The sequence below is a fragment of the Phyllostomus hastatus genome, unplaced genomic scaffold (assembly GCF_019186645.2).
Source record: "Phyllostomus hastatus isolate PE091 unplaced genomic scaffold, TTU_PhHast_1.1 phas_contig_40, whole genome shotgun sequence".
In the NCBI taxonomy this organism is placed as follows: Eukaryota; Metazoa; Chordata; class Mammalia; order Chiroptera; family Phyllostomidae; genus Phyllostomus; species Phyllostomus hastatus.
In genome coordinates this window covers 23,131,709-23,159,561 of record NW_025333872.1, presented here as the reverse complement: position 1 = coordinate 23,159,561, position 27,853 = coordinate 23,131,709, and the positions used below count along the sequence as shown (strand labels likewise).

At 31.2% G+C, this 27,853-nt stretch overlaps 1 protein-coding gene across 1 annotated transcript in view; it reads left to right on the top strand.

Annotated features, from left to right (window-relative positions):
* The window catches only part of EYS (eyes shut homolog), a 1,607,944-nt gene that overhangs the window by 160,700 nt on the left and 1,419,391 nt on the right, over positions 1-27,853 (top strand). Inside the window, 2 exon segments of the mRNA XM_045842859.1 lie at positions 4,420-5,385; positions 9,001-9,114. Coding sequence (XP_045698815.1) covers positions 4,605-5,385; positions 9,001-9,114 — 895 coding nt within the window. The 5' untranslated portion in view covers positions 4,420-4,604.

Genomic DNA, 27,853 nt, shown 5'->3' with positions numbered 1-27,853 from the left:
AACCTTTCTTTCTCACCTAAGAGAGGGAAGTTATATGAGAAAGATCACTTGTAAAAGCCACAGCCTGGAGACACAGACCTTTTAGAAAATTTAGATTTAACTTGAAGTGTAGAGAATGCTTGTCCACACTTACACCAAACCAATAGGACTTCAATAGGAGAATAGTAGCTTATAGCTAAAAAGGGTAAAAGATACAAATATTTCAGGGGATGAGTACTTAGGAAAATCCAAAGTCAAGAAAGAAGTAAAACACAAAGGCACTAAAGGCTGATACCCGCAGGTACAGCAACTACTCGCCCACACCCCAGTCTGATTACCATGGATTCTCACACTAAAGTTCCATTTATCTCAGCACATTATTTGTTGTGTACACAAAAATCTGCTTTAAATGATAAAGATTCAGGTTAAAAGTAAAGAGATTTGGAAAAATGTATCATATAGCCACTACTTCAAAAAATGCTGGAGTAACTATATTTATAGAAAAAGCAGTCTTTAGAGCAAGGAAAATGATCAGAGATAAAGAGTACTAGATAATAATAAAGGAAACAATTCTCCTAGAAGACATATTAATTCTTAATGAGTATGTACCTAAGGACAGTATGTGAAAAGATTTTAGGCAGTAACTGGTAAAACTTACAGGAAAAATAATAAACCCACTATTTTAGTTGGAGATATTAAATACCTCTGTCAATTATTGCTATGTCAAACAGGCAAAAACTAGTAAAGATACAGTTGACTGTTTCAGCATGATCAAGCAGCTTGATCTAATTGGCATTGACAGAATACCACTTCCAACAACAAAATACACATTTTCTCTTTGTTTGAGTATACGTGGAAGATTCACCAAGACAGATCACATTCTAGGCCCTAAAAGACAGCTGAACAAATTTACAAAGTTGGAAATCATGCAAAGTATGTTCTCAAATCATAAAGGATCAAAACTAGAATTATGTATCAGAAAGATAGTTATAGGTGTTCAAATATTTAGAAATTTAACAATTCACTATTAAATAGCACATTAATTGGAAAAGAAGTCTCAAGACAAATTTAAAAATATTTTAAACTAAATAGAAATTAAAATATAACTTACCAAACTTTGTGGGATGCAGAACAATGTCCTTGTAAATTAAAAATTGAGTTACAAATTATTATACTTATCTTTTGGGTCCAAATTATATCTTTTTATTCCAATGTATCCATATGTGGTTTATAATAATTTTGTTCTAATAAAATTCAATGTATTTTGTATTCAGCATATATAGATGCAAATTGACCGTGTAGAAATTTTTTGGGTTTTTATTTATGACTTCTTTTTTAATTTATTTAAATTTTCTTGAGATGGAAATGTAAAACATCAAGTCACTTTCTCTTAAAAAGTATAAATTAACAATAATTAGAGACCCAGAGAATTCTGAGAAGCATGGGATTAGCCATGCAATAATATGAGCTCACATCTGCAGCTAGTCTAAAAATGTCACACAGATCTAATTCTTCAATACAAATGTAATTTTTTCTTAGCATTTCCATGTGGAAATAAATTTGTGACTGTGTTTGTTTAAACTCATTTATTTCTTAATTTTTTATTGTGTCATTTCAACTAGGCTTCTGGGAAAATAATGCACTGTGCAGTTTCATACTACTGTAATTTTGTGACTTAACAGCCACAAAAGTATTCTAATATTGCCTAGTGATCCTTCTATTTTGTCTTAATTAACATCCTCTCATATTTTCTTCACTCTTTATTTTAAATCTTGTCTAGCATTGTCCCTCAAAACTCACCATCTCTACCAATCACCTCCTATTTCATAGTGAAAACAGACCTCACAGGATAAATTCCTGAAGTTCCTGAAGTTCCAAAGTCACAGCCATAATAATTTACATTGATCTTGCTTCTTCTCCCCTACTCTGCACTGTGTTCATTGCTGCTTATTTTATTCCATACTTATGATATCCCTATGTAACCTTTGCTTGTTATTTAAAGAAGATCGTCTTTCACATTTTAAGACAAATTTCCTACAACTTTACATACACATTGAAATATAAAAATATATGATCAGTATTATCAGATTTAGAATTCCAACCCAGCTTCTCTTCTATGCTCATCTGTGTGTATAACATTGATATCTGGATATTTCTATAAGAAAATCATTCAGAGGGGCTTCAAATTTAATATATGCATGTGTGATTCTGACATCCTATCTCCCTTATCATTTTGTTTCTCACCTATTCCTCCTAGGTTTCTTTCTCTCTCCTTAGGTCAACAGCCTTCAAGATTAGTGTTATTGCCTTCCCCACATGTCTCAACTCTTCCAGTTGTACCTACTAGTATGTGCATTCTTCACTCTGCAAATGAATTGATGCCATTAAGATAAATAGTGCTCTTTTTAATCTCCCACATAAAATCTTCAAGAAGTTCTCCATTGCCCTAACATAAAATGTAAGCTCCTTTACTGACAATGCTTGCCCCTCTTGATATACTATCGAAATCATAAGCTTATATTTTATGATAATTTATCTTCCCTTTATATTAAAAGCTTAACTTCTCTTCTTCAAAGATACCCAATGTCACACTCATCTCAAAATCTTTAGCTAGACCTCTTCTCCTGGCATTCCCCTTCTGAGCAATTTTCCCAGATGATTCCATTTCATTTCCAAGCTTACTCTTTTTTTCCTATTAAATGTACCTGCTATGTGTTTTTAGAGTTCTCGAGACTATTTTTTATAACAAATTGGTAATGCTCCTTTTCTAGTAATCTAGCTTCTTCATTAAGTTTTAGTTCTTTATATTGATATCTAATTTCACTTGGTCATTGATGAATTCTTATTACCTAGCATATTTCCATGCATATAGATTAGAATCAAATAGATTTGTTATATGCATTCTTTACATTTTAGCAAGCTTATTATTTTAAATTCAGAATTTATTATTAATATATATCAAATGAACATGATCATACAGAAATTTAGTTTTAAGAAAGTTATAATTTGACTTTTTCTGTATACATATTAAGGTAGTATATTACTTATGCAACTTCATATTTTTATAGATTTCTAACATCCACAACTAAATTTTCAAAGAGGTAATTTATAACTCAAACTTAATTTCTACCTGATCTAAAATACCCATTAAGCTATTGGACTTACCATAAATATTTAATATTAATATCAAATTAATTATACATTATAATGGTATAAAATGTTTTATTTTAACAATGTTTAATTAGTAATCAAGGTATAATGAAATGCTGGGACAAAATCTATATTTGAATCTGACAAGTGTAGATTTTAATTGCCCAGTGAAATTGGACAACAATAAAAGATTCCATTTATTGAATAATTTAATTCAATCTTCAGTACTACCTTGTTAATTCAACACTGCTGTGTTAATGTCTTTAAACTGATATATTTAATACATTCTTACCTGTATAAGAGTAAAGCAAATAAAGGTCATGTGGACTATGGACATAGAATGAATAAATAACATAACTGAGGTCCAAAGATCATATATTTCCATTATGTCATTTGTCTTCTCTGAATTTGAGTTTTGTTGTGAGGTTCATAGTTTATTTGTTAATCTCTAAGTATAGTGACTTACAAAGAGAAAAACCTCAATGAGCAGTAGTTACTACCTTTTAATTGGGTGAATATATTAATCCCAGTTTGGTTTCTTGCCTTCTTTCTGGGAGTAGTGATGTCTTCCAACAGACCTGATCTCCTGACCCCTCCTTTCACACCATTGGTGAGTGATAGAAGAGAGAGCATTTCTATCATACCACCTCTATTTATCATCCTACCACTACACCACTTTACATCTTCTTTTCCCTTTTTTGCCTGCCATGCTTCCACCATTCCTTCAGAATTTGGATGATGATTCATTCTAAGTTTAGTCATTTGTACAGCAGAATTTTATGTGTCTTTAATACATGTGAGAGCTTCCACCTCCTGGATCACCATTAGAAGAACATGATTTGTCACTCACAGATACCTCAGGGCTTATATTTTTATGAAATATTACATGAACATTATATTTAAACCATTTCATTCATATTTTTTGTCTTTTAAAGACTTTTTTCCTAAAACTAATCAGAGAGAGATACTTTTATCTCAAAGAAATCAAATCCACCTGTAAAAAGAATCTTAATTATTGCTGTGTTTCAGTTGTATTCAAGCTTGATATAAAAGACTACAGCAGGTTGCTGATTTAATTATGTGATGATAGCAAGCTTTTTCATAATCAGGTGATTACATGGGGCAGGATGAGATACAACATAACAACCACATTTTCCCTGGCCTTGTTTCACAGAGAAGGTGCCTAGGTGTTAGTGACACAGTCCTTACAGAAAACAGCTAAGACATTTTTGTATCATTAAGTAATTTAGGAAAATCTTCACTAACAAAGGTGTATCTTTCTGTTTAAAGGGATATTGAAAACAGTTGAACCTACTGATTCTTCATCAATATCTAGTCATCAAGTTCACTTGCACTTGGGGAATAGCAAAGAGAACCAAAACGTCAGTTCCCAGGAATCTTCTGAAGAAAATCTCTGCTTAGAAATATCCAGCAATATTGAAATCTCATGTTGAGCAATCATTTATGTTATTTTCATGATAGATTGTAAAATAATGTGTCCTATAATGACTAACAAGTCAGTTATGCTTCTAAGCCTCTTGGTTCTTCACGGCGTGTATACAAATGGAAAAACAACATGTAAATGGCAATTGGTGAAAGAATGGCATACACAGCCCTCATCATTTGTGGTGAATTGGACACTATCAGAAAACATCTGCATGGATGTCTATGGAGATTGCTGGTTTGAGAACATAAATACTAAAATGAGCACTTCAGGCAATCAATCTCTTCCCCAGATTTGTCCTTTGCAAATTCAATTTGGAGACATTCTTGTAATTTCATCTGAACCATCTCTTCAATCTCCAGAAGTAAATTTGATGAATGTTTCTGAAGCATCATTCATTGACTGTCTGCAGAATACCACAACTGAAGAACAGTTACTTTTTGGTTGCAAGCTAAAGGGAATGCACACTGTTAATTCTAAGTGGCTGAGTGTTGGAACGCATTATTTTATCACAGTAATGGCAAGTGGTCCATCGCTTTGTCAACTGGGACTTCGACTAAATGTGACAGTGAAAGATCAGTTCTGCCAGGAATATCTGAGTTCTGAATATTGCTCTGGGCATGGTAAATGTCTTACTGAAATTTGGAGCAAAACATACAACTGCCATTGTGAGCCTCCATTTTCTGGAAAATACTGCCAGGAGTTTGATGCATGTTCTTATAAACCATGTAAAAATAATGGCAGTTGCATTAATAAAAGTGAAAAAAGAAATAAGCAAGGATATGAATGTATCTGTCACCCACCATTTACAGGTAAGACTACTTTAAAAATAACATATTCTATTTATTAAAATATGAAAATAAACTGAATTTATAAACTGCTACATACATATGTTTTATTTTTAATTCTCAGTTTTTTAGACTGAGCTAAATTTGAATTCAAAATATAGAAAAATCATATCAATCAGTCTCTAAAATAAGCTTTCTGCTTATTTTAAGAAGATTTCTTAAAAACACAGTGTATGTTTTATACTGAAATACCTATATTCACATCTTTCTCAAAATTCACTCAATTTCTCACTAAAAATATAGCATCAGAAAAATGTTTTAGTTACTCAGTGAAATTTCCAAGCCTGTGGTTATTTGGGGTAAAAAGCTCTGGGGTGATAATGTGGAAATGAAGCGTGAATCTGAGTTGAAGAATATAATGAACCATGTGGTGTTGCAGGGGAGGCATTGGAGTTGCTTGGGAGGGTTGAAGACAAAAAGATAACTAAGAACCAAAACAATGTTCTTAATGGATGTCAGTGTGGCACCTATAAATGATTGCTAGGTACTACTAAGGAAAGAAAGAGCATGATATACTTAATAACTAATTATCATAAGCTAAGTGAGAAGTAATGATGAGTTTGTAAAAGTGTGATATTTGTTGAGGAGATGAAACTAGAGAAGGGTAATCTAAAAACAATGTAAACTATACTTCTGAGACTGAAGTAAGGATTTGAGGGAAAATAAACTATCTTTATTTGAAAGTTTACTAGGGAATTTGGGTCATCAGAGGACAGTGAAGAGAAACATTGGGAATTGTAATGAACATATTTCCAGTCTTGGAATTTACATTAGAGTTTCTTTTAAATGGTAGTTTCAGAAACATGGAGTGGAGAATTATAAGAATAATGGGTAAAACAAGAATGATCTAGCAAGATGACATACTTTGTATGGTTGGCAATGACACTGAGGAAACAAATCCCAAATTAGTAGTATATGTTGGTCATGAGATTGGAAGGGGTGGGAACAGTATATATGATTAGAGTAGATTAGGCTTAGGGATATAATTATAATTGTGTTAGGCAAACTTTAGGAGATTTCAACAAAGTCTTTCTTCCATGGAGCATGGGATTACTCCTTTGGAGCCAACTATGAGATGGCTATGCAAAAAAAAAAAAATAAAATGGAAGAACTCAGTAAGCCATTATATATTCTAAAATTCATCCAAGCCAATTTTCATGGAGGTTAGTCTCTATAGTAGGGAAGTACCAGGTCATTTGAGAAGTTAATCCCAGCAATATGTACTGAACATCATCCTCTATAACTGGGATCAAATTCTCATTTGACTCTACTGTCCTGGTGATAAAATATATGTTGCCCTACTTATTCTGGAGTATATCACATAATTAAAATTAAGGCATTTAGCAGAAAAAAAAAGTGAAAGCACTCAAATTGCTGATTTGGAATGAAAGAAAAAAATGAAATAATTAAAACCTTCTAATCATTATGCATACATTTTAACCTGCCCAAAGAATTTTAAAGAATATTTGATCAAAAAATATCTATCACCTATCAGAATAGTGACATATATAATCCTATGTCATGGGCCATTATTTCAATAATTTTATTGTAAATTTATAGGGTGATCTTTTTCTTACCCAATGCTTATTTGTTTGTTAGAAACACAACCATAGATAATTTATATCACTAATTTTAAACACAATAAAATTACCTAATAGTATTATTAATTTTAAAACATCGAGAATATACCATTATACTAGTTTACTTATTAATAATTACTTAAATTTTTAAATTTCATAAGATACAGAAATATGTATCATTACCAAAATATTCTTGTTACTATTTTCCATTTTATTGTTTTATTTTGATTTTTAAAATATATTCATGTGCTTATTTTTTTTTCCTTTCAATTAAATGTATTGGGATGACACAAGTTAATAAAATTATATAGGTTTCAAGTGCACAATTTCACAACACATCAACATGTATTGTTTATTCACTGCCCCAAGTTTAGTCTCTTTCCATCACCATTTATCTTCCCAAACTCTCTTCCACCTACCCCCAACCCTGCTTGTCCCCAGCAATCATTACACTGTTGTCCATGAGAATGTTCACTGTTTGCTAGTGCTACCATAACAAAGTACCATAGTTTGAGTGGCTTTATCAACAAAAGTTTATTTGCTGAGTTCTAGAGGATAAACATTCAAAATCAAGCTGTCTGCAGAATGGGCAGAATGGGTTTCCTCTTCCATGTCCACAGGCCACCATCTCCCTGTGACTTCACATTGTCTTTCCTCTGTGTGTGTTCATGCCCACATATTCTTTTCTTACAAGGACATCACTTTTATTTGATTAGGACCCACACTAATGCCCTCATTTAAACTGTATTGCTCTCCAAAATGCCTGTCTCTAAATATTGTCATATTTTGAGGCCTTGGGGGTTAGAATTTCACAAACAGGTGGGGACAGTTTAGCTCATTACACTTCCTAAGATGGAAATAGGACATGACCTACAAATATTCTACTATTAATTTAGTTTTTATGTATGGAAATATTTTGGCACACAATTATGTGTATTTATATTTTTATTGTGTTGGAGGTTATCTGGAGGTCAATGAAGAAGACTTCTGAGGCAGGGATATCAGTTTATAAGCAATAGGAAAGATGTCATTGATCATGGCAACAAACTTCTTAAAATTAAATTAATGATTCAATTAGAATAGGGGGTGGAGAGTATTTTGCCAAATTGTCTATAACTGTTGTATAGTAACATTTTTCCAATTGCCATGCAAAATAATTTTCTAGGAACATTCTTCTGTGAAGGATATTATGAGATGATTAGCTACATAGAAAAATATGCTATGCAAGTTATGGTATGTACTATAGTAAGACCATAATACTTTATATAAGTAGGATTGGGAAAACTTGATATACAAACAAGGGCAAGAAAGTGTAGAATCTATAATTTTGTGTGTAGCTTCTGAGAATCCAAGCAGCCTTTTCTCTTTTTTCCTCATAATTTAGATGTTGTTTTACTGTGGATAGAATATAATATCAGATCTATCCTCTTAAATTTTTAAGGGTATAATATATTATTGTCAACAATAAGTAAAAGGTTATACAACAGATCTCTAGAGCTTATGTATCTTGCTTAACTGAAACTTCATGCCCTGGTTCTTCTTCAAATGGTATAATGTTTTTCCCATTTTTCTCTTTTGAAGTATGACCCTGGCTAGGTGGTATGTATAAGATACAATGCATAGCTTTTTAAATTACCACTGCAATGCTACCAGTGTACATTGAAGAACTGGTATTTATATGTGCCATCTACTGTGAAGATGTGATTAACAAATTCAAATTATCATGAAAATTAACTGAAGGTCAAATATCAATAATCGGAAAAATATTTGATAGTATAACAAGGGCCAGGAGATGGAAATACTTATGTAAAAGTATACTGAAACCCTTTCCATTTAAATACATCATCATGGAGCAATATTTCTTAATTAGAATTACATTTTGTCAAAATGTTCATATTATTATTTAAAAATTTGGGGAAAATCAATGACTATAATTAATTTTATATAAAATAGAAATATTTTAATCTAGTTAGAAATTAATTTACTTTCATTTTTACAGGCATAAATTGTTCAGAAATAATTGCCCAATATCAACCACATGTCTGTTTCCATGAGAATTGGAGCAATGTTACTGCAAGTAGTTTCATTTGTGAGTGTGATGCACCATATTCAGGTAAAAATCATGCATATATATGCAAATAATTTTAATTTTGCCTTATTTATTTCAAGTTAAATTAAAGTGTTTCATTCATTACTAAAAATACAGTTTTAGAGTTTCTATACTGACCTATTTTAGGGATAAGATGAATAAATCTATTAGGTTAACAAATGATTAATTATCCTGCTAAATATTCTACAATATAGAAGAGTTTGGATACCAGGTGACATATTTTTATACTATAATAAAATATAGTTTGTTCTTAAATACTAAAATACTTTTAGAAATAGTGCACATTTTGCTGATAATTTGCATAGTCCTATCTAACTTATTTCCTTAGTTAGGTATGCCATTACAGAAAAATACCATTTTATGAAGAATAAACTTTTTTTATTTTTTAAAGGAATTTAGAGATGTAAAATGAAATAATTGTTTTAACCAATAGTTTCTTAAATTTGGTGAAATGCTTTAACAATGAAAATGTATTTAAATAATTACCTAAACCTTTGAACTCTTCTACAGTCTTCCATTTTCTGGGAAATATAGCTGAATATGAGTGTGTATGGCCTGTTTCAAAGTATCATTAGGCAGTGGTATCTTTAGCTACAAATACATATCCTAAAATCTCCTTTTTTGGAAGTGAAACAAAATATGACTGTCTCCCAAACTATGGAGAATGGTGATAATTTACAGTTTTTCTCTTGCAGGCCCTTCTAATTAAGTTGAGAGGGACTTGAAATTTCTGATAGAGTACCTCAGGCATTGCTCATAGTAGGAGGGGATGGTAACTGCAGGCAGGAAGCACTCCTCTTACATGTGAAGCCCAAGGACCAAATGGACAAAATTGAAACACACTCATAGATACAGGGGAAACTGAGGGCTGCCAGATGAGAGGGTGGTGGATAGCTGAATGAAAAAGGTAAAGGGATTTAGAAGTACAAATTTGTGGTTACAAAATAGCCATGGTGATTTAAAGTACAGTATTGAGAACATAGTCAATAATATTGTAAAAACTAGGTATGGAGCCAGGTGGGTACTAGAATTATTGGAGAGATCACTTTGTAAATTATACAATTTTCTAAACATTATGCTGTACACCTAAGACTACTATAAAATAATACTGAATGTCAATTGAAATTTTTTTTAAAAAGATGAAACCTTAAACTGAAAAAAAAAAAAGAAACTCCACTCTATTGAAATGTGTCTTTTCTAGGCCTTTTTTCCTTTAATTTTTTTGTTTCCTTGAGTTATGAGTTGAAACAGGTTATGAGTTGAAAAATGTTTTACAGTCTCTTACTTTGTTCTACATACATATGGTGACCATATGATTTTCCTTTCAAACTGGCATTTTTGAGCAAAAGAGATAGCTAAAAGCAGTTACAACTATGTATTTGAAACATTTACTTATTGATTTGTCATTTTGTTTCATTAAATAGGGAGACCTATAAAGAAAGTACTTTATCTAAAAATTATTTTTAGATAAAATTCTTTCCAAAGAAAATAATTATAACTTTTTATCTAAAAATCAAAGGAAAAATTAAAACATACTTTATATTTTCTGAATATTACAAAATAGTATCAGCAGAAACTACATTTAGCCATTTATCTCAAATAGCATGTTGTTAGTGTATTTCTGAAGAATTAGCATGTTTTCCATATGATCTTATTATTTTAATTTTTCATGAAATCATCTATACCCTTTTCAATGTTGTATTTATGATTAATAAGTTTAAAATTATTAATGTCTCCAGTTGATTCTTTCCTTAATTTTGCCATTCTTACCATTTTTATTGTACTCATTGATTTTCTGTTAATCTCAAAGGAAAATCTAAATCGAAAATATTCTCAATGTTAGTTTTTGTAAAAAATACATATATACAAAATTTTCACCAGAGCCCTATTTTTACTCTATTCAAAAATATCAGAGCCCTATTTTACTTTCTTCAGAATTTTTTTCTTTTTTTCCCCCCCTAGGATTGTTGTAGGGTTTATTTTATTTTATTTTATTTTATTTAGTATTCTCAACTTTGTAATTATGGAGAAACTTATTCAGTGGAAAGCAAAGTAGCAAAATCAAAGCAAAACAAAATATGCCACCATCCCAGAACCACTTGAAACAACTAATACCGTATCTTCCTCAAAGTAGTGGCAATTTGGGGGCATATTTAATATATCTCTAAATTGGAAATGTCTAACCATTTAGGTTGCTTGAAAAAAAGAAAGTTGTTAATTTTTAAAAATTATTTATTTATATCTTATCTCTGGGTAAGGTATAGAATTGTATCAAGGTGAAGTGGAAGTAGCCATTGTGAAAGTTTAGTTTAAAGTTTTAGTCAGGACACAATTATTTTCTTTGACAAACATTTTCAAAATTAATTCTCATAATTCCACTGAGTGTTCAGCCAAACTTAAGTACTTCAAAGGTCCAGGGGTATCCAAATTTTTGGCACTCTAGGCCACACATTAAATACACTGTGACACATAATAACAAAAATTCTGATAATGTTTTAAGTAAATTTACGATTTTGTGTTGGGCCACATTCACAGTCATCCTTAGCTGCATGCAACCTGTGGACAGTGGGTTGGACACCCCTGGTCAGCTTTCTCAACTTAATTCCATTTTCTAGCACATAAATCTATCCATGAAGCATAGGATCACCCAGATATTGTTTCCCCCTTGCCCAGCTATTCCAAAACACAGTTATAATGCTTATAATCTTGTACACATTTGAATATATTGAATTAGTTTAGTGTCTTCATTGCATTGTGCAGGAATACATTTTCATGTCTTTTTGAAAACAAGTACAACTGACTAACATTTTCAAAAACTGATTTTTTTGTGCTTAATATATTGTTTTTTATTAAATTCTTGTAACTGATTTTCAACAATATACAACTAAAATTTAGGGCATTCTTTCACTAAAATGTCAAGACATCCATGAAACACTTTGGTTTATTTTCAAAGTCATCATTCAGAAGTTTAAACATTACTAAAATCTAAATGTTAATGTATAATAATGAGATAAAACACATTCTTCCACGTTACATTTTTTTAGTATCAGTTTTGTCACAAAAATTTATTAGTGTGCCTATGTTGTAAACATTTAAAATTATTTGTGAATTTTGCAGCTCTAGATTCTAATTCAATTGTGTGAATATTATAATGTACAGGGTTTGGCATGAATAATACCCCTTTTATTACAAAATATTTTATTATAAAATTATAAGCATGTAATTCTATAACATAACAATATCACACTGAAGCACACCATATGGCATTTTAGGTGAAGTGTTCAAATTAAAACTGTAAATCATTTACCCATTTTGTTACCCTACCAACTACACTCAATCAGGCCTTACTTCTGTTCAATGCTGTACTTAAAATGTTTAACATATACATAATTTTAACACAAGAACAAGTTTATCTTTGAACATTTTTACTACATTTTCAATAGCATTTCTAGTATCATCAGGTATCTTACCTTCAACAGAATAAACTTGTAGAGTTTTTTTTTAATAAATTATATGGGAAAATCAAACCATTATTGAAATGAACATTATTTCTTCAAAGCCTCTGATTTTACTAGTATTAGTCTGACTGTTTTAATTGTATGCAAATTTATTCTATCCTTGGAGCCAACACATTTAAAAGGATACTTCAATTTTTGTATGTAAAACAAAAACCTGCAATAAAAATTGAGGGAAATAATTTTGGGACCATCATTTGATTTAATGGTGGAAAGAAGGGGAAGGGATTAGTCAAAGAACATGTATGAGTGACCCATGGACACAGACAACAGTGTGGGGATTGACTGTGGGAGCAGGAGATGGGCTGGGTGGAGGAGGGCAAAGAGGGAAAAATTGAAACAACTGTATTAGTATAACAATAACAATTATAAATAAATTAAATAAAAAGACATGTTTCGCAGTGTGATATAATGGAAGAATACATTTTGCATGTGCAACTAACTCATCATTGGCAAGCAGTATTCTAAAATAATATTTAAAATAGATGCTGATGATTCTTCAAATAGTGTATATCTTCTGGTTTTCATATAAACAGTGATGCCACTAATACACTATGGAGAATTATGAAGAATAATATAGTTTAAGGAAAAACTACATATTTACTATCAAGTTTATAGGGAAACAAATGTGAAATGTTTTTATTAATTATAAATTGTTTCTTTTGATTTTATTACATATTAAATATTTATTGAAGTAAGAAATAAATGTCAGCATACAATAAAATATGTAAATATTAGTATATTTATACCAAAGGCTTTCATAATATTTTTCTGTAAATAGTTAGATGGTAATTATTTTATACTATCAGAACTGTATGTTCTCAATTGCAATAACTCAGCTCTGCTGTGGTAGTATGTGATAGCCATAGCTAATATGTAAATAAATAAATATTATTATGTTCCAATAAAACTTTATTTACAAAAATAAGTGGAAGATTGTATTTGGCTCATAGTTATAGTCTACCATCCCCTGATTTATGTCATGCAGTAAATGACCAATTCTCAATAGCAGGAACACATAGACAACTCTCTATAAATTCTATGATAAGACTACTTGGCCTCAATTTGTCTCTGATATAAAACAGAGACATAACCCATAATTTTCTGTGGTCCTTGCTGACCCAGCTTACTTGCAGACAGCTTTCCAGTCTCAGGGTAGCATTATCAGATCCTTTTCCCCTTGCCAACTGAGAACAGGAGTCAGCCTTTTGTGGCTGCTTGGATCTTTAAAATCCCACAAGCTCTTCTTAAATGAAAGATACATTATGAATCTGGAAATGACTGGGAAAAGAGAAATAGATTACCACTGGTTAACTTGCTAGTTTATCCTCATGTTAAAATAATTTACTGCTTATATATCTTCCACACTCCTAGAAAAGTTCATGGCAAAATTTAAAGAACAAAGTGGAGATTAGTTAAACACATCCCTGTTTATTTTAATTCAACTCAGAATAACTGCACTTGGTTAGAAAGTTCAGGACAAATGGAAATGTCATAATTAGGCAGAACCAACATCTTAACAATATTCTGTTTTGCACTCCATGAGCATCAAGTGGTGCTATTGTGGGCAAACTAGGGTGATGACCATGTTGGAAGATCTAGTAACTATAATACTTTGGAATATTTTGAGTACCTAATGCATAATTTTGAGACATGAAGCCTTAGCCAAAAACGTACAAGAAACACCACATTTTAAAAACTTATAAGTATTTAAGTACATGCATACTACATAAGTACATACATACTACATAAAACTTATGTACTACATAAAACTTATGTAGTATGCATGTGTATATGGATCGATGTATTTACCTATCTACCTATCCATGCACTTATCTATCTAGTCATCTACCTATTCAATTATCTTATTGTATTTTCGATGGTTTCTTCAAAAACCTTCAGAACTAGTATACATATAATCATTTTGCCCACTGTGATGATCTGTGCATATAAATATACATTATATGATTCATGGAACAGGATTCATAAACAAGTTGATATAATGTTTCAGTCATAGTACAAGTCTGAAAACTTTATATTTCCAGTGCCTTATCAAACAGTGATTACTACATAAATTAATCTTTATGTCAAATTTCCTTTGCTCTTAAGTTTCACTCCAACTTGAGAATTTTGGAACCCAATGTCTTTTGAGAAGTTAAAGCTATTATGCTAGAAACAGTTTAATGATCCAATGCAATGAAATAAGGTGTAGAGTACACCAATCCTATTTGAAAACTAGTGAGCCTTTAGGAAAAAAAAAACATATGCTAATTTTTAAGATACCTCAAATACTGTGGAGGAGTATGAATGAGAATAATTAGCATTGAGGTCAAACTGTAATCTCAGTTATTATAACAGTAAAATTAAAAATAAAAGGTCTAATCTAAAACTGTATGGAAATGTATTCTTCATTGTAATTCCAAGTTTGAAAATGCTATGTAAAATTTATGTATCCATTATGAGATGATTTACTCTAATTTTATAACTTCATAATGTTTATGGAAAAAATAATGTATTTTTGGCAGTTCATTGAACCATCAACATTCTCATTGTGTATATGATCAGTTTCTGACTTATTGTCAAACTTTTCAGATATGAGTTTGATGTAGGAACATGTGATTGTCAGAAAATAAACTCTAGTTTTAGTTTAGGACTGACAGCTACAAAATCAGTTTTAGTTCCAAGATTCAAGAAGTTTCATTTACAAGGCATGGTGAGATCTCTGTACCCAAAATAATTTAATGAGTTCACATGGCCCTGATCAGTGTGGCTCAGTTGGTTGGGCATCATCCACAAAAGCAAAAGGTTGCCAGTGTGATCCCTTGTCAGGACACATGCCTAGGTTGTGGATTTGGTCCCTGGTCAGGGTGTGTAGGAGAGGCAACTGATCAAATGTTTGTCTTCCTTTCTCCCTCCTCAAGAGGGAGAAGTATAAAAATTTCTCTCTAAAAATATAAAAACTTTAAATAAGAAAAAAATTAAAAATACAAACTTCAAAAAGAGAAAGAGAGACCATCGTGGAACTAGAGGATAATTACTTTTGGGGATGTGACAACCTCAGGTATCATTTGGACTGATAACCAGAGGTCCAATTTGACTAGAGAAGAGTGTAAGAGATTTATTTCATGAGCTGTTTAAATCAGAAGGTAGGCAGAATACTTTTTAATGTAAAGGTGATTTCTCCATTTTAAAAATCTCTATCAGTGAGTAGAATTTATGGAAAACAGTATTTTGTACATGGAGTAGGATGTTAGAAAAAACTAAATCAGATATAACTTTCTCTTCATTTTTAATAGTTACATTTTAATCCTATTTTGAAACTCACTTTTGATTGAGCTTGGGAAATTTTTCCCAGTCAATTCAACTCTAGCTTGAAACACTGCCATTTAGAGAATTGAACTCTTCCTTGTTCTCATGAATGTAATTTGTTAAGTATTGTGAGTAATCACATTACATGAGCCAACAGGCACATTACACATACGATCAACACTAAGGCATAGCATTGATAAAATTTGGAGTTATAAAAAAGATAAAAAATGTGAAGAGATTGAGAAGTACAAATTAGTTGTTACAGAATAGCCATAGGGATATAAAAGCACAGCGAAGATAATATAGTAGCCAAAGAATTTATATGCATGACCCATGGACATGGACAACATAGTGGGGATTGCCTGAGGGCGTGGGGGGTGCTGGGTGGAGGGAAGCAGTTGGGGGGAAATTGGGACAACTTCAATACCATAAACAAAATATAATTTAAATTTTAAAAATAAATAAAAAATTAAAGTTAAAATTATGACAGTTAAATAATTTAAACTAATACTTTTAATCTTGTACATACCTTTTAAGGTATCAACTAGGAAGGAATTTATGTACCTTTCTCTGAATTGTTATTTTCACATTGTCAAACCTCATTTTGAGCTATTTTTTCTTAATTCTCTGGTCACTGTGATGATTATCAGCATTGATGGTGACCTATAGATTTAAGTTCTGTATAACACACAGTAATATAACCCTAACAGGCAAAGATTGTGTACCCACACACCAGTCTGAATGATTTCCTTTGCTATCCTACTCCATTCTAACAAAGAACTGAAGCTTCCTTTGTGGTTTCTGATTAATCTCTCTTCCATTGTGATGAATCCTCCTTCGGTTGATTGACAAAACAATGCATCCAGGTGTTTCCCATCCCATTGTAAATTGTCTCAAGATAATTTATATGTCTACTAAGTATGTAGTATATATTATTCATTTAATAAATGGTGATTTAATAATTATGTGATCACAGAATGATCATGAATGGTTTTTGTGTTCATAAATGAGAGCATAAATGAATACAAATTTAAGGAATTAAATGCTCAATAAAGCCTATAATTTTGTTTAAGTTATAAAATATATATGAACCAACTTAAACCTTTTAATTATTATTCAATAAATAAAATACTTAACTACTACTTATTATGTGCCTTTTTTATCAGAAAACAAGCCCATGAAATAGTAAAAATCATCCTATTTTGCTTCTTGAAGAATTAATAGAAATGAAATTATAAATTGAATTACTTAACTCTGGTGATATTGATCTTAATATACAATGTTACATCTCTAGTTTATTCAGTGAAAAATTAATTAAATATTTATTAATGAGGTAGTGTCTGTGCATATTTGTATAGGCTGATAGTTTTTTAAAGACCTTCAAAATCAGTCCAGCTTATTTACTTAGCCATTTTTAAGTTATCTATCTCTATTGATTTGTAGAAAATAATTTAATATGTCCTAGATAGACATAATCAGTGATATATGTATGTTGGAAATATTTCTTTCAGCTGATGGCTTGCTTTTTCACCTTTTGAGCTGGTGGCTTGCTTTTCAAAATACAGTAACCCATGTATTTTTATAAGCAGATACTTTACATGTTGATAAAGTTCAATTTATCTTTTTTTACTTTTTATGTTTAGTGGGTACATTTTTTAGGAAACATTTTCACACTCCAAAATCATAAGGATATTCTCCTATGTATTCTAGAAAATTTATAGTATTAGCCTCTCCGTTTCAGTTGATAATTCATTCAAAGTTAGCTTTGGTGATTTTGTATAAGGTTGGGACCAAGATTTGTTCAGCAGCATTGTAGAAAAGTCTCTATATACACCTGAATTTGATTGATATCTTTGTCAAAATCAATTATATATTACATATATAATTGATGTGTGTGTATGTCTGTTTCCATACTCTATTCTATTACACTGAGTTATTTGTCTTTCCTTTAGCCAATAATACCTTCTCTTGCTTAGTATAGATTGAATTAAACCTGAGGTCATGTAGTATGAGTCCTTAAACTTCTTTGTTCTTTATCAAGATTTGTTTGACTATTCCAGATTCTTTACATTTCTCTATGCCTTAGAATAAACTTGACAATTTATCTAAAACTTACTTTCCTCCTAGTATTTTATTTCTGAGTGTTTTGAATCTATCATTCAATGCTGGAAAGATAACCATTTAGCAATATTCAGCTTTCTAATCTGTGAATATGACAATATGGCTCCAATTTCTGTAGAACTTTTCTAATCCTACTTACCAATGCTTTATAGTTTTCATGGAGGGAACTATACATATTTTGTTAAATTTAAAGTATTTTAATCTTTTGATAAATATAATTGTTTTTAAGTTCTTTTGTAACCATCTGCTGTTATATGTATATATATAAATATACTTGATATTTCTATATCTTGCACCTTAAGCATATGATAAGTGCATTTATTAGTTTTAATTTTTCCCATATGCTTTAGAATGTTTATCTAAATGAGCTTATAATCTGTATAGTTTATTTTATATACTTATTTCTAATATTATTTATGCCCCACTACTGGGGACCTGGCCTGTAACCCAGGCATGTGTCCTGATTGGGAATTGAACCAGTGATGCTTTGGTTCACAGACCCACACTCAATCCACTGAGCTACACCAGCCAGGGTATTTGGCTGTCTATTGCACTGGGTAGGCCCTCCATACAATGTTAATAATAAAAGAGCATTCTTCCCTTTCTCTTGATGTTAAAAGGAGAATATTCAGTATTTCATCATTAAATACAATGTTATCTGTAAGTTTTACATAGATATCCTTTGTGAAATGAAGAGATCTTTCCAGTCATAGTGTACAGCAGATTTTTATCAGTACTGGATGATAAATTTGGTGAAGTGTTTTACTCCACCAGTTGAGATGATCTTATGATGTCTCTTTATCCAGTTAATTCATCAATTACAGAATTTTATAACTTATCTGACCTTGCATTTCTAGGATGAACCTTAATTGGATGTGGTAAACTATCATTTGTATATGCTCTGGATTTAGCTGATAATATATTTACTAGCTAAAAAAATTTAAAAAATTTTCAGTTATACTCATGTTGAATATTATTATATAGTTTTATGAAAATAATTTCTTAAGGTAGACATAATGGATGTCTTAGAATCTACTTTTGGAAAGAGATTGTATAAATTTAGTATTATTTTATTACATGAATGTTTTATGTTAGTCACTAATGAAAGTGCTTGGCCTGTAATACATTTATTAGAAGGTTCTTGTAAAACTAAATTACTTTAGCAGATACAGAAAACATATTTTCCAATTCTTGTCAAATTTCAGAAGCTGAGCTATTCAAGGAAGTTGTTTATTTCCTATTAGTGGTTTAATTTTTCAAATAATGTTCATAATGCTTTATTATTCTTTTAATATCTCTAAAATCATAATAATGACTATAATTTTATTTATGACATCAATTCTTGGTTTATATTTTCTTTTTTTTTCTTTATCAGTCTTATGAAGATTTTCCCCATAATGTTGATTTTCAATGTAACAAACTTTGGCTTAGCAAATGTATTCTGTTACTTTCTATTTCACTCATTTCTGTTTATTTTTTCTCTTCAATTACTTTGGGTTTAACTTAATCTTGTTTTCTGCTTTTAGCATAAAGATAATTTATTTACTTGACATTACTGTCTTCTGGACTTCATTCTCATAAAAAGTCAGTTAAATTCATGTATTATTCCTTTGATATGTTTTCCCTAGATGATTTAATAATATTATATTTTAAATATTGACTATACTTTCCCTAGCAGTGATCTTCTCTTTTATTTGTTTTACCTAGCCTTCTGTCTATTTGTTTTACACAGCCTTCTAGGATGTGTAAAGTAATGCTTTCAAAATATTTGTAAGCTTTTATATCACAATTTTAAATTATTTTTACTGCCAAAATCTCTCTTCTTTCTTTCTATAATTGTACATATGATAGATACATTATTTTCCTCCTTGTCACTCTGTCTGTATTAATTTTACTTCAATCATTTTCCCCTTTGCTATTCCTCACATTAATTCCTTTTCACACTTGTTTTTTCAGTTTACTAGATGCTTTCAATTCTGTTTGTTTTATTGACTCTTTAAGGAATTTGTGTAGTTTGTGTTTATATGTGTTTTCTGTAAAACAGTTCTGCTGAAAAAGAAAAATGCTATATCAACAGTAACACAATCATAAATGTCAATATTTCTTTTGCACTCCATCTTGTTTTTTTGTTTGTTTTTGCTTTGTTCTTTTTTAATCTCCAGAACTTTTCTCAGTATACATTGAAATTGGTAACATTGCAAGGAACTCAAACAGGGACCATCAAGTAGATAATGTAATTTGAAATGTGAAGTATCTATAATTAGGCATAAATATTAATTTCTGGAAAGGGATTATGATTTCATTTTTCCTATTATGGTAATTATTTTAAAATTATACAACTATAAACTCAGTATGTGGGCAGATTCAATACATGGAGCACTATCAGAATCGTGAACATTTGTGAAGAGAGAGTTGAGTAGCTTTGATAAATACATATCTTGTCCAAATAATTTTACTTAGTACAACCAACTTCATTTTCTAAATATGTCTTTGTAGACACTGCTTTCTCAAAACATTCTAATTACTTTCCTTTTTCTTATATTACATAGCATAAAGATGGATATGAGAGTTATGTGAGCTTGGTTATTAGATTCAACAATAGTTATAGATGAATTTTAGACATCTAATCTTCAATTATTTCATCTATAATATGAAGAAAATATAGCACATTTTTATTACCTGCTCTGTAGAATTAATAAAATAAGAAATACAGTATGGATGTGGTTAATATAGTATTGCCATTAGAGTTAAGCAGACTTGTGTTCCAAGACCACTTCTACAACTTCCTGACTCTATAATCTTTAGAACATTATTTAAGCTCTCTAAGTTTTAATTTCCTGATTGGTAAAATTTTGAGAATTATCAATATTCATTTCAAAGGTTTTTATAAGGATTAGATGAAACAGTCCATGTTAAGTACATAAAATGGCAGATACACACTGAGCATTAAATTATTGTAGCTGTTGTTACTTTTGCTTGGATGATATAACAACCCTTCATTTATTGTTTATTTCTTCTGTTTAATATATTCAGATCCAGACTCCTCCATTATTTTTAACATTCAAGTATTTAGACATTTGTCTTCTACTTAATTTTATGAAGTTATTTTTCATTATTTCTCTAAACAATCAATTCTAGTGATTGTGTTCTGAACAAGTTTTACACATTCACATTTTCTCTGTGGTTGCTCATAATTTTTTTCTTCTCTAGAGTAAAGTCTTCCTTCCTTTCCCTTACTTCTCCAAAATTAATTATGCCTGTTGCTGATATATGGTGTCCTTGACAGCAAGGCCTATTATCTAGTAAAATTTATAGTGCCATTATGTAGCAAATGTAAGGTATTTAATAAAAGTTTCATAATCACAAAAATCAGAGATAGGTAGTTTTTCTTAATCCTAATGGAATTTCAAACAATTATGATTGTCTTCTGACAGATGTACACTTGAATAAGTATGATGCAATCTTTTTTTCTCATTATGTAGTAACATGGTTATATTTGAATTTTGTACAATCTTTTTGCCATGTATAGAAATAAAAGAATCAGTTTTAGTTGTGTGTTTTATTAGGACACTGGAAGTAATAATGAAAAAATACACCCTCTCTTAAAAATGAGAAAATACCATCTTGGGACAAGTGGTCATGGAGATAATATAAATACCTGCTTATCTCTGACTCAGAATGTGTCAAATTTTCATAACAGTTATAATGGCTTGTAACTAGAAACCAATCTCAAGGAAAAAAACTCAAAAACAGTCAAATTCATGCAGACTGAATAACATGTTATTAAACAATGAATGGGTTAACAATGAGATCAAGGAAGAAATCAAAATGTTTCTGGAAACAAATAAAAATGAACACACAACATCCCCAAACTCAGTTCTGAGAAGGAAGTTCATAGCAATGCAGGCCTACCCAAAGAAGATAGAAACATTTCAAATAAATGACCTAACCCTACACCTACAAGAACTAAAGGAACAACAACAAACAAAGCCCAGAGGAAGTAGAAGGAAAAAAATAATCATGATCAGAGCAGAATTAAATGACATAGACACCAAAAGAACAATTCAAAAGATCAATAAATCCAGGAGCTGGTTCTTTGAAAAGATAAACAACCTTCACAACCCTTTAATTGGATTCATAAAGAAAAAAAAAAGATCGAGAGGACTCATATAAATAAAATCAGAAATGAAAAAGGAGAGATTACAACTGATACCACAGAAATACAAAGGATTGTAAGAAATTACTACAAACAACTATATGCCAAGAAATTTGAAAACCTGGGCAAAATGGACAAATTTCTAGAAAAACATAGTCTTCCAAAACTGAATGAAGAAGGAGCAGAAAGCCTGAACAAATACAGCTGATGAAATTGAAGCAGTGATCAAAAAACTCCCAACCCACAAAAGCCCTGGACTGGATGGTTTCACAGGAGAATTCTCACAGGAGAATCCATTTAAGGAAGAGGTAACCCCTATCCTTCACAGATTATTCCAAAAAATCCAAGAAGAAGGAAGACTCCCAAACTCTTTTTACAAAGCCAGCATCATCCTAATCCCAAAACAATATAAAGACACAACAGAGAAAAAAAACTTCAGGCCAATATTTCTGATGAATGTAGATGCTAAAATCCTCAACCAAATATTGGCAAACCTGATCCAGCACTACATTAAAGAGATCATACACCATGTTCAGCCAAATTCATCCCAGGGATACAAGGATGGTACAATATTCACAAATCAATAAACATAATACATCACATAAACAAAATGAAAGACAAAAATCACATGATCATATCAATAGATGTGGAAAAAGCATTTGATAAGGTACAGCACCATTCATGATAAAAACACTCAGCAAAGTGTGAATAGAGGGAGCATTGCTCAACCTAATAAAGGCCATATATAAGAGGCCTATAGCCAACAACTTATTCAATGGGCAAAAACTAAACACTTTCCTGCTAAGATCAGGAATAATACAAGGTTGTCCACTTTTACCACTTCTATTCAATATAGTATTAGAAGTCCTAGCCAGAGCAATCAGACAAGAAAAAGAAATAAAAGGCATCCAAATTGGAAAAAAGGAAACAAAACCATCATTGTTTGCTTATGACATGATAGTGTACATAGAAAATCCTATAGACTCCACCAAAAAAACACTTGACCTATAAATGAATTTGGCAAAGCAACAAGATACAAAGCCAATATTCAGAAATCAAAGGCATTTTTGTATGCCAACAATGAAATATCAGAAACAGAAATTAGAAAAAAATCCCATTTAATATAGCAACAAGAAAAATAAAGTAACTAGGAATACACCTAATAAAGGAGGTAAAAGACCTGTATTCAGACAACTACACAGCACTGGAGAAATAAATTAAGGAAAACACAAATAAATGGAAGCATATACCATGTTCATGGACTGGAAAAATTAACATCATCAAAATGTCCATACTGCCCAAAGCAATTTATACATGCAACACAGTCTGTATTAAAATGCCAATGACATATTTCACAGGTATAGAAGAAACATTTCAAAAATTTATCTGGAACCATAAATGGCTTCAAATAGCCACAGCAATTTTGAGAAAGAACAAAGTAGCAGATATCAGCATACTGATATGAAACTATATTAAAAGGCGACTGTAATTAAAACAGTCTAGTATTATTCTTATAAGAACAAACACATTAATCAAGGCAGCAGAATAGAGAGCTCAGAAATAAGCTCACATCCCTATGGTCAATTAATATTCAAACAGAGGGGGCAGGTGCTTAAAAATGAGTAAAATAGCCTTTTCAACAGTGGGATTGGGAGATCTGGACAGGTATGTGCAGATAAAGGAAATTAAACTACAAGCTTACACCATACACCAAAATAAACTCAAGATGGATAAAAGACTTAAATACAAGTCATGGCACAAGTAAGGTCCTAGAGGAGAAGATAGGTAGAAAAATTTTAGATATCCTACACAGCAATTTTTTCACCAATATGCCCCCTATAGCAAGAGATATAAAGGATAGAATAAACAAATGGGGCTTCATCAAATTCAAAAGCCTCTGCATGGCTAAAGAAAACGTCAGCAAAATGAAAAGGGAACTAAGTGTACAGGAAAATATATTTGCCAATGAAACTTTGGACAAAGGTTTGATCTCCAAAATATGTATAGAACTCACAAGACTCCACACCAGGAAGATAGACAATCCAATTAAAAAATGGGCAAAGGACCTGAACAGACACTTCTCCAAGGAGTACATACGGAGGGCCCATAGACAAATGAAAGGATGCTCAATATCACGAGTAACCAGAGAAAATAAAATTAAAACCACAATTAAGTACCACTTCACATGAGTCAGAATGACCATCATAACGAAATCAATAAATGAGTGCTGGTGAGGTTGTAGAGAAAAGGGAACCCTAGTACAATGTTCGTGGGAATGCAGCCACTCTGGAAAACAGTGGAATTTCCTCAAAAAACTGAAAACGAGATGGTGTTTTGACCAGGCAATTCCATTGCTGGGATTATACCCTAAGAATCCTGAATCACCAATTCAAAAGAACCAATGCATTCCAATGTTCACAGCAGTGTTACTGACAATAGTCAAGTGCTAGAAACAGCTTAGATTCCCATCAGTGAATGAGTGGATGAAAGCACTGTGGTGCATTTACACAATGGCATGCTACACAGCTGAAAGAGAGAAAGAACTCCTACCCTTCACAACAGCATGAATGGAAACAGAGAGTATTATGCTAAGTGAAATAAGCCAGGAGATGAAAGACAAATGCCAGAAGATTGCATCTATAAGTTGAACCTAATCAGCAATACAACCAAGTGAGACAAATAGAACTAGATACATGGAAATAAAGATCAATCTGACAGTGACCAGAAGGCAAGGGGAGGAGGATGATGGGGGAAAGAAAGGGAAGGTTCATCAGGGAACATATATAAAGGACCAATGGACAAGGACAATAGTGTGAGGATTCAATGTGGGAGAGGGGTGGAGGGCAGGACAGAGGAGAGAAATGGGAGGAAATGGGGATAACTAATTGAAGAATATTTTTTTAAAAAGTGAAAAACATGTAATAGCTACCTGTAGCCTTGTCATGCGCTAGCCTTTAGTGCACTATCTCTGTAGAATTTAGAATTTGTTATCATTAGTGACAAATGTTTTAAATTGCAATAATACTGCCTATACGATTGTAATGATTTCCCCCTTCTGATTCACCAGTTTTGGTGACTTAAAAATCGTTTGGTGCCTGCCTGAAAATGATTTATGTGTTGTTTCCTATATTAAGTAATCTCTGTGGGTGTAGTGTATTTTAATGAGTCCTAGAAATCTGAAGTCTGCATGTTCTCATCCTTTGTTCAATTGAACAGGTGTGGCAATTTGTAGAATTCCAGGCAGAAACTCTCTAATTACTTCATCTTGAGACTTTGAAATGTGTTTTATGGGGCAAAGTCATAAACTTATTTTTTAGACAAAGAACATTTGGAACATATGGCTTCCACTTTTATTTAATGAAAAAATAGAAATGAAAATTTAGAAAGTTGAAATTACCAAATGTTTTACCTTTATCCTATAGGTATTTTTCTTAACTTTATTTTGTCTTTGTTATTCAATAATATTAGTTTCACATTTTGGCTATAAAATCCCAATGTAAAAATTACTAAAGTGTCATTATAAACAACCATTTCAATAGATACGATCATACTTGATTTCATTAGTATGCTAATTTGATTACATTGATAAAAAAATCCAGTTTTTAAAAATCTACTTAACTACGGACAAGCTTACCTTAACAGCTCTATCAACTTCATGTTCTATAGGTTGAGAAGTACACAATTTTAGAAAATGCCTGAGGTAGATTATCATTTCCTGATTCAAGACAAATATTTGCAAATAATTATTATATTTTGATAAGACATGGTGCCATAATTCAGTGTAATTCATCACCAATCCAAAGTGTACCTCTACAAATAACATGAGATGATAAATTAAATTAAGATGAAGATTAAATGACGACATCAATTACGTAAGTTTGGAAAGAAAATACCGTTGATCCTTGAACAATACAGGGGTTAAAGATTCTGTCCCCATTATAGTCAAAACTGTATGTGACTTTTGACTCCCCAAATCTTAAATCTTAATATCTTCCTATTGACTGGCAGCCTTCTCAATAACATAAATAATTAATTAATGTATTATGCTAAGTAACATATTTTCTGTGCTGTATCTATTATATATTGCATTCTCATAATAAGTAAGTTAGGAAAAAGAAATGTTACTAAAATAATCATGAGGAAAAGAAAATCTATTTAAAATAGTACATATCGATTGAAAATAAATTTGTGCGTAAGTGAACCCACACAATTCAAACCCATGTTGTTCAAGGATCAACTGCAATTTATTTTTCTGTCACTTATACATTAGATTTTATTCTAGGGGTGCCATAGATCTACCAATCTATGGAAGATCAAAATTAATGGCTGTACTTCATATACTGGATATACTTGAACTTAGAACTTTTAAGGAGTACCTTTCATAGAGTTTTCTTCTGTTTTGAAAAGAATTCAAACAGCACGCATCATGGCAGAGGTGCCTACCATTTTGTGTTTCAGGACTGAGGTTTCCCTTCAGGTGCTGGTTGCAAGGAAATAAAGCTTCTCTAATTCTATTGTGCCTGCTTCTTGGGCAGCAACTGCTGCTGCAAGATATCAATCCTAATATGTTTCCCCTGAAAAATTGTTCCTTAAGTCATTATTATGAACATGCATTATATTTATGTAATGCAGAGTTTTATTTTCTGTGGTGAGAACTGCAGAGCAAACATCAATTTTAGCTTACTGGATTCATGTAACCAATTCTATGATATTCCAAAGTTACTGATATGAGTCTAGGACACAGTGCTTGAATAAGTTAAATTAATAAAGATATAATATTTGGGAGATGTGGGGGTACTAAAATTTATAAAATGAATCTAAATTTTTAATGTGCTATAACAATATATGTCATGGAATTATTTTCACATACAAATAAATTTTGGATCAAATCTAAGATGTTAAATTTAAAAAATTGCCTTATTCTTTTCTGCAGTTGCTCATAGGAAATTTACTATCTGGTACATATCATCAATGAAATGTGAAATTATTTTTATTTTTTATTTTATTTTTTAAATTTTATTTTTATTTTTATAGAGAGGGGAAGGAAAGGAGAGAGGGAAAGAAACATCAATGTGTGGTTGTGTCTTGCACATCCCCCCAATGGGGACCTGGCCCACAACCCAGGCATGTGCCCTGACTGGGAATCAAACCAGCAACCCTTTGGTTTGCAGTCCTGAGCTCAATCCACTGAGCTACACCAGCCAGGGTGTAAAATTATTTTTAAATGCATATATTTATCTCTTATAGAATTTTGATAATATAGCATTATATATAAATGTAGCCATATAATTTTGACTTTTCAAGTTTATTTTAGAACTTTGAAACATGTTTTTTAAGTAAACTTGTTGTTCCACTGGGTGTATGTAAAGAAGACCAATGTTGAAAGATTGAATAAGACTAGCATCCACAAACTGAAAGAGGTACCATTTTAATTGTAACCTGCTCAAGTTTGTATTTGAGACTGAAACTCAAGAAGTCCTAATTATATTTGTCAAATATTTTGACGATGTTTGTACAATGTTTCCCTATGCAGATGTCATCCAATTGTTACAACTTACTCTATTAGGAAATAAATATAATAATCATTAATAAGATAGATAGATACATAGGTAGATAAATGGACAGATAGATAATAGATGAT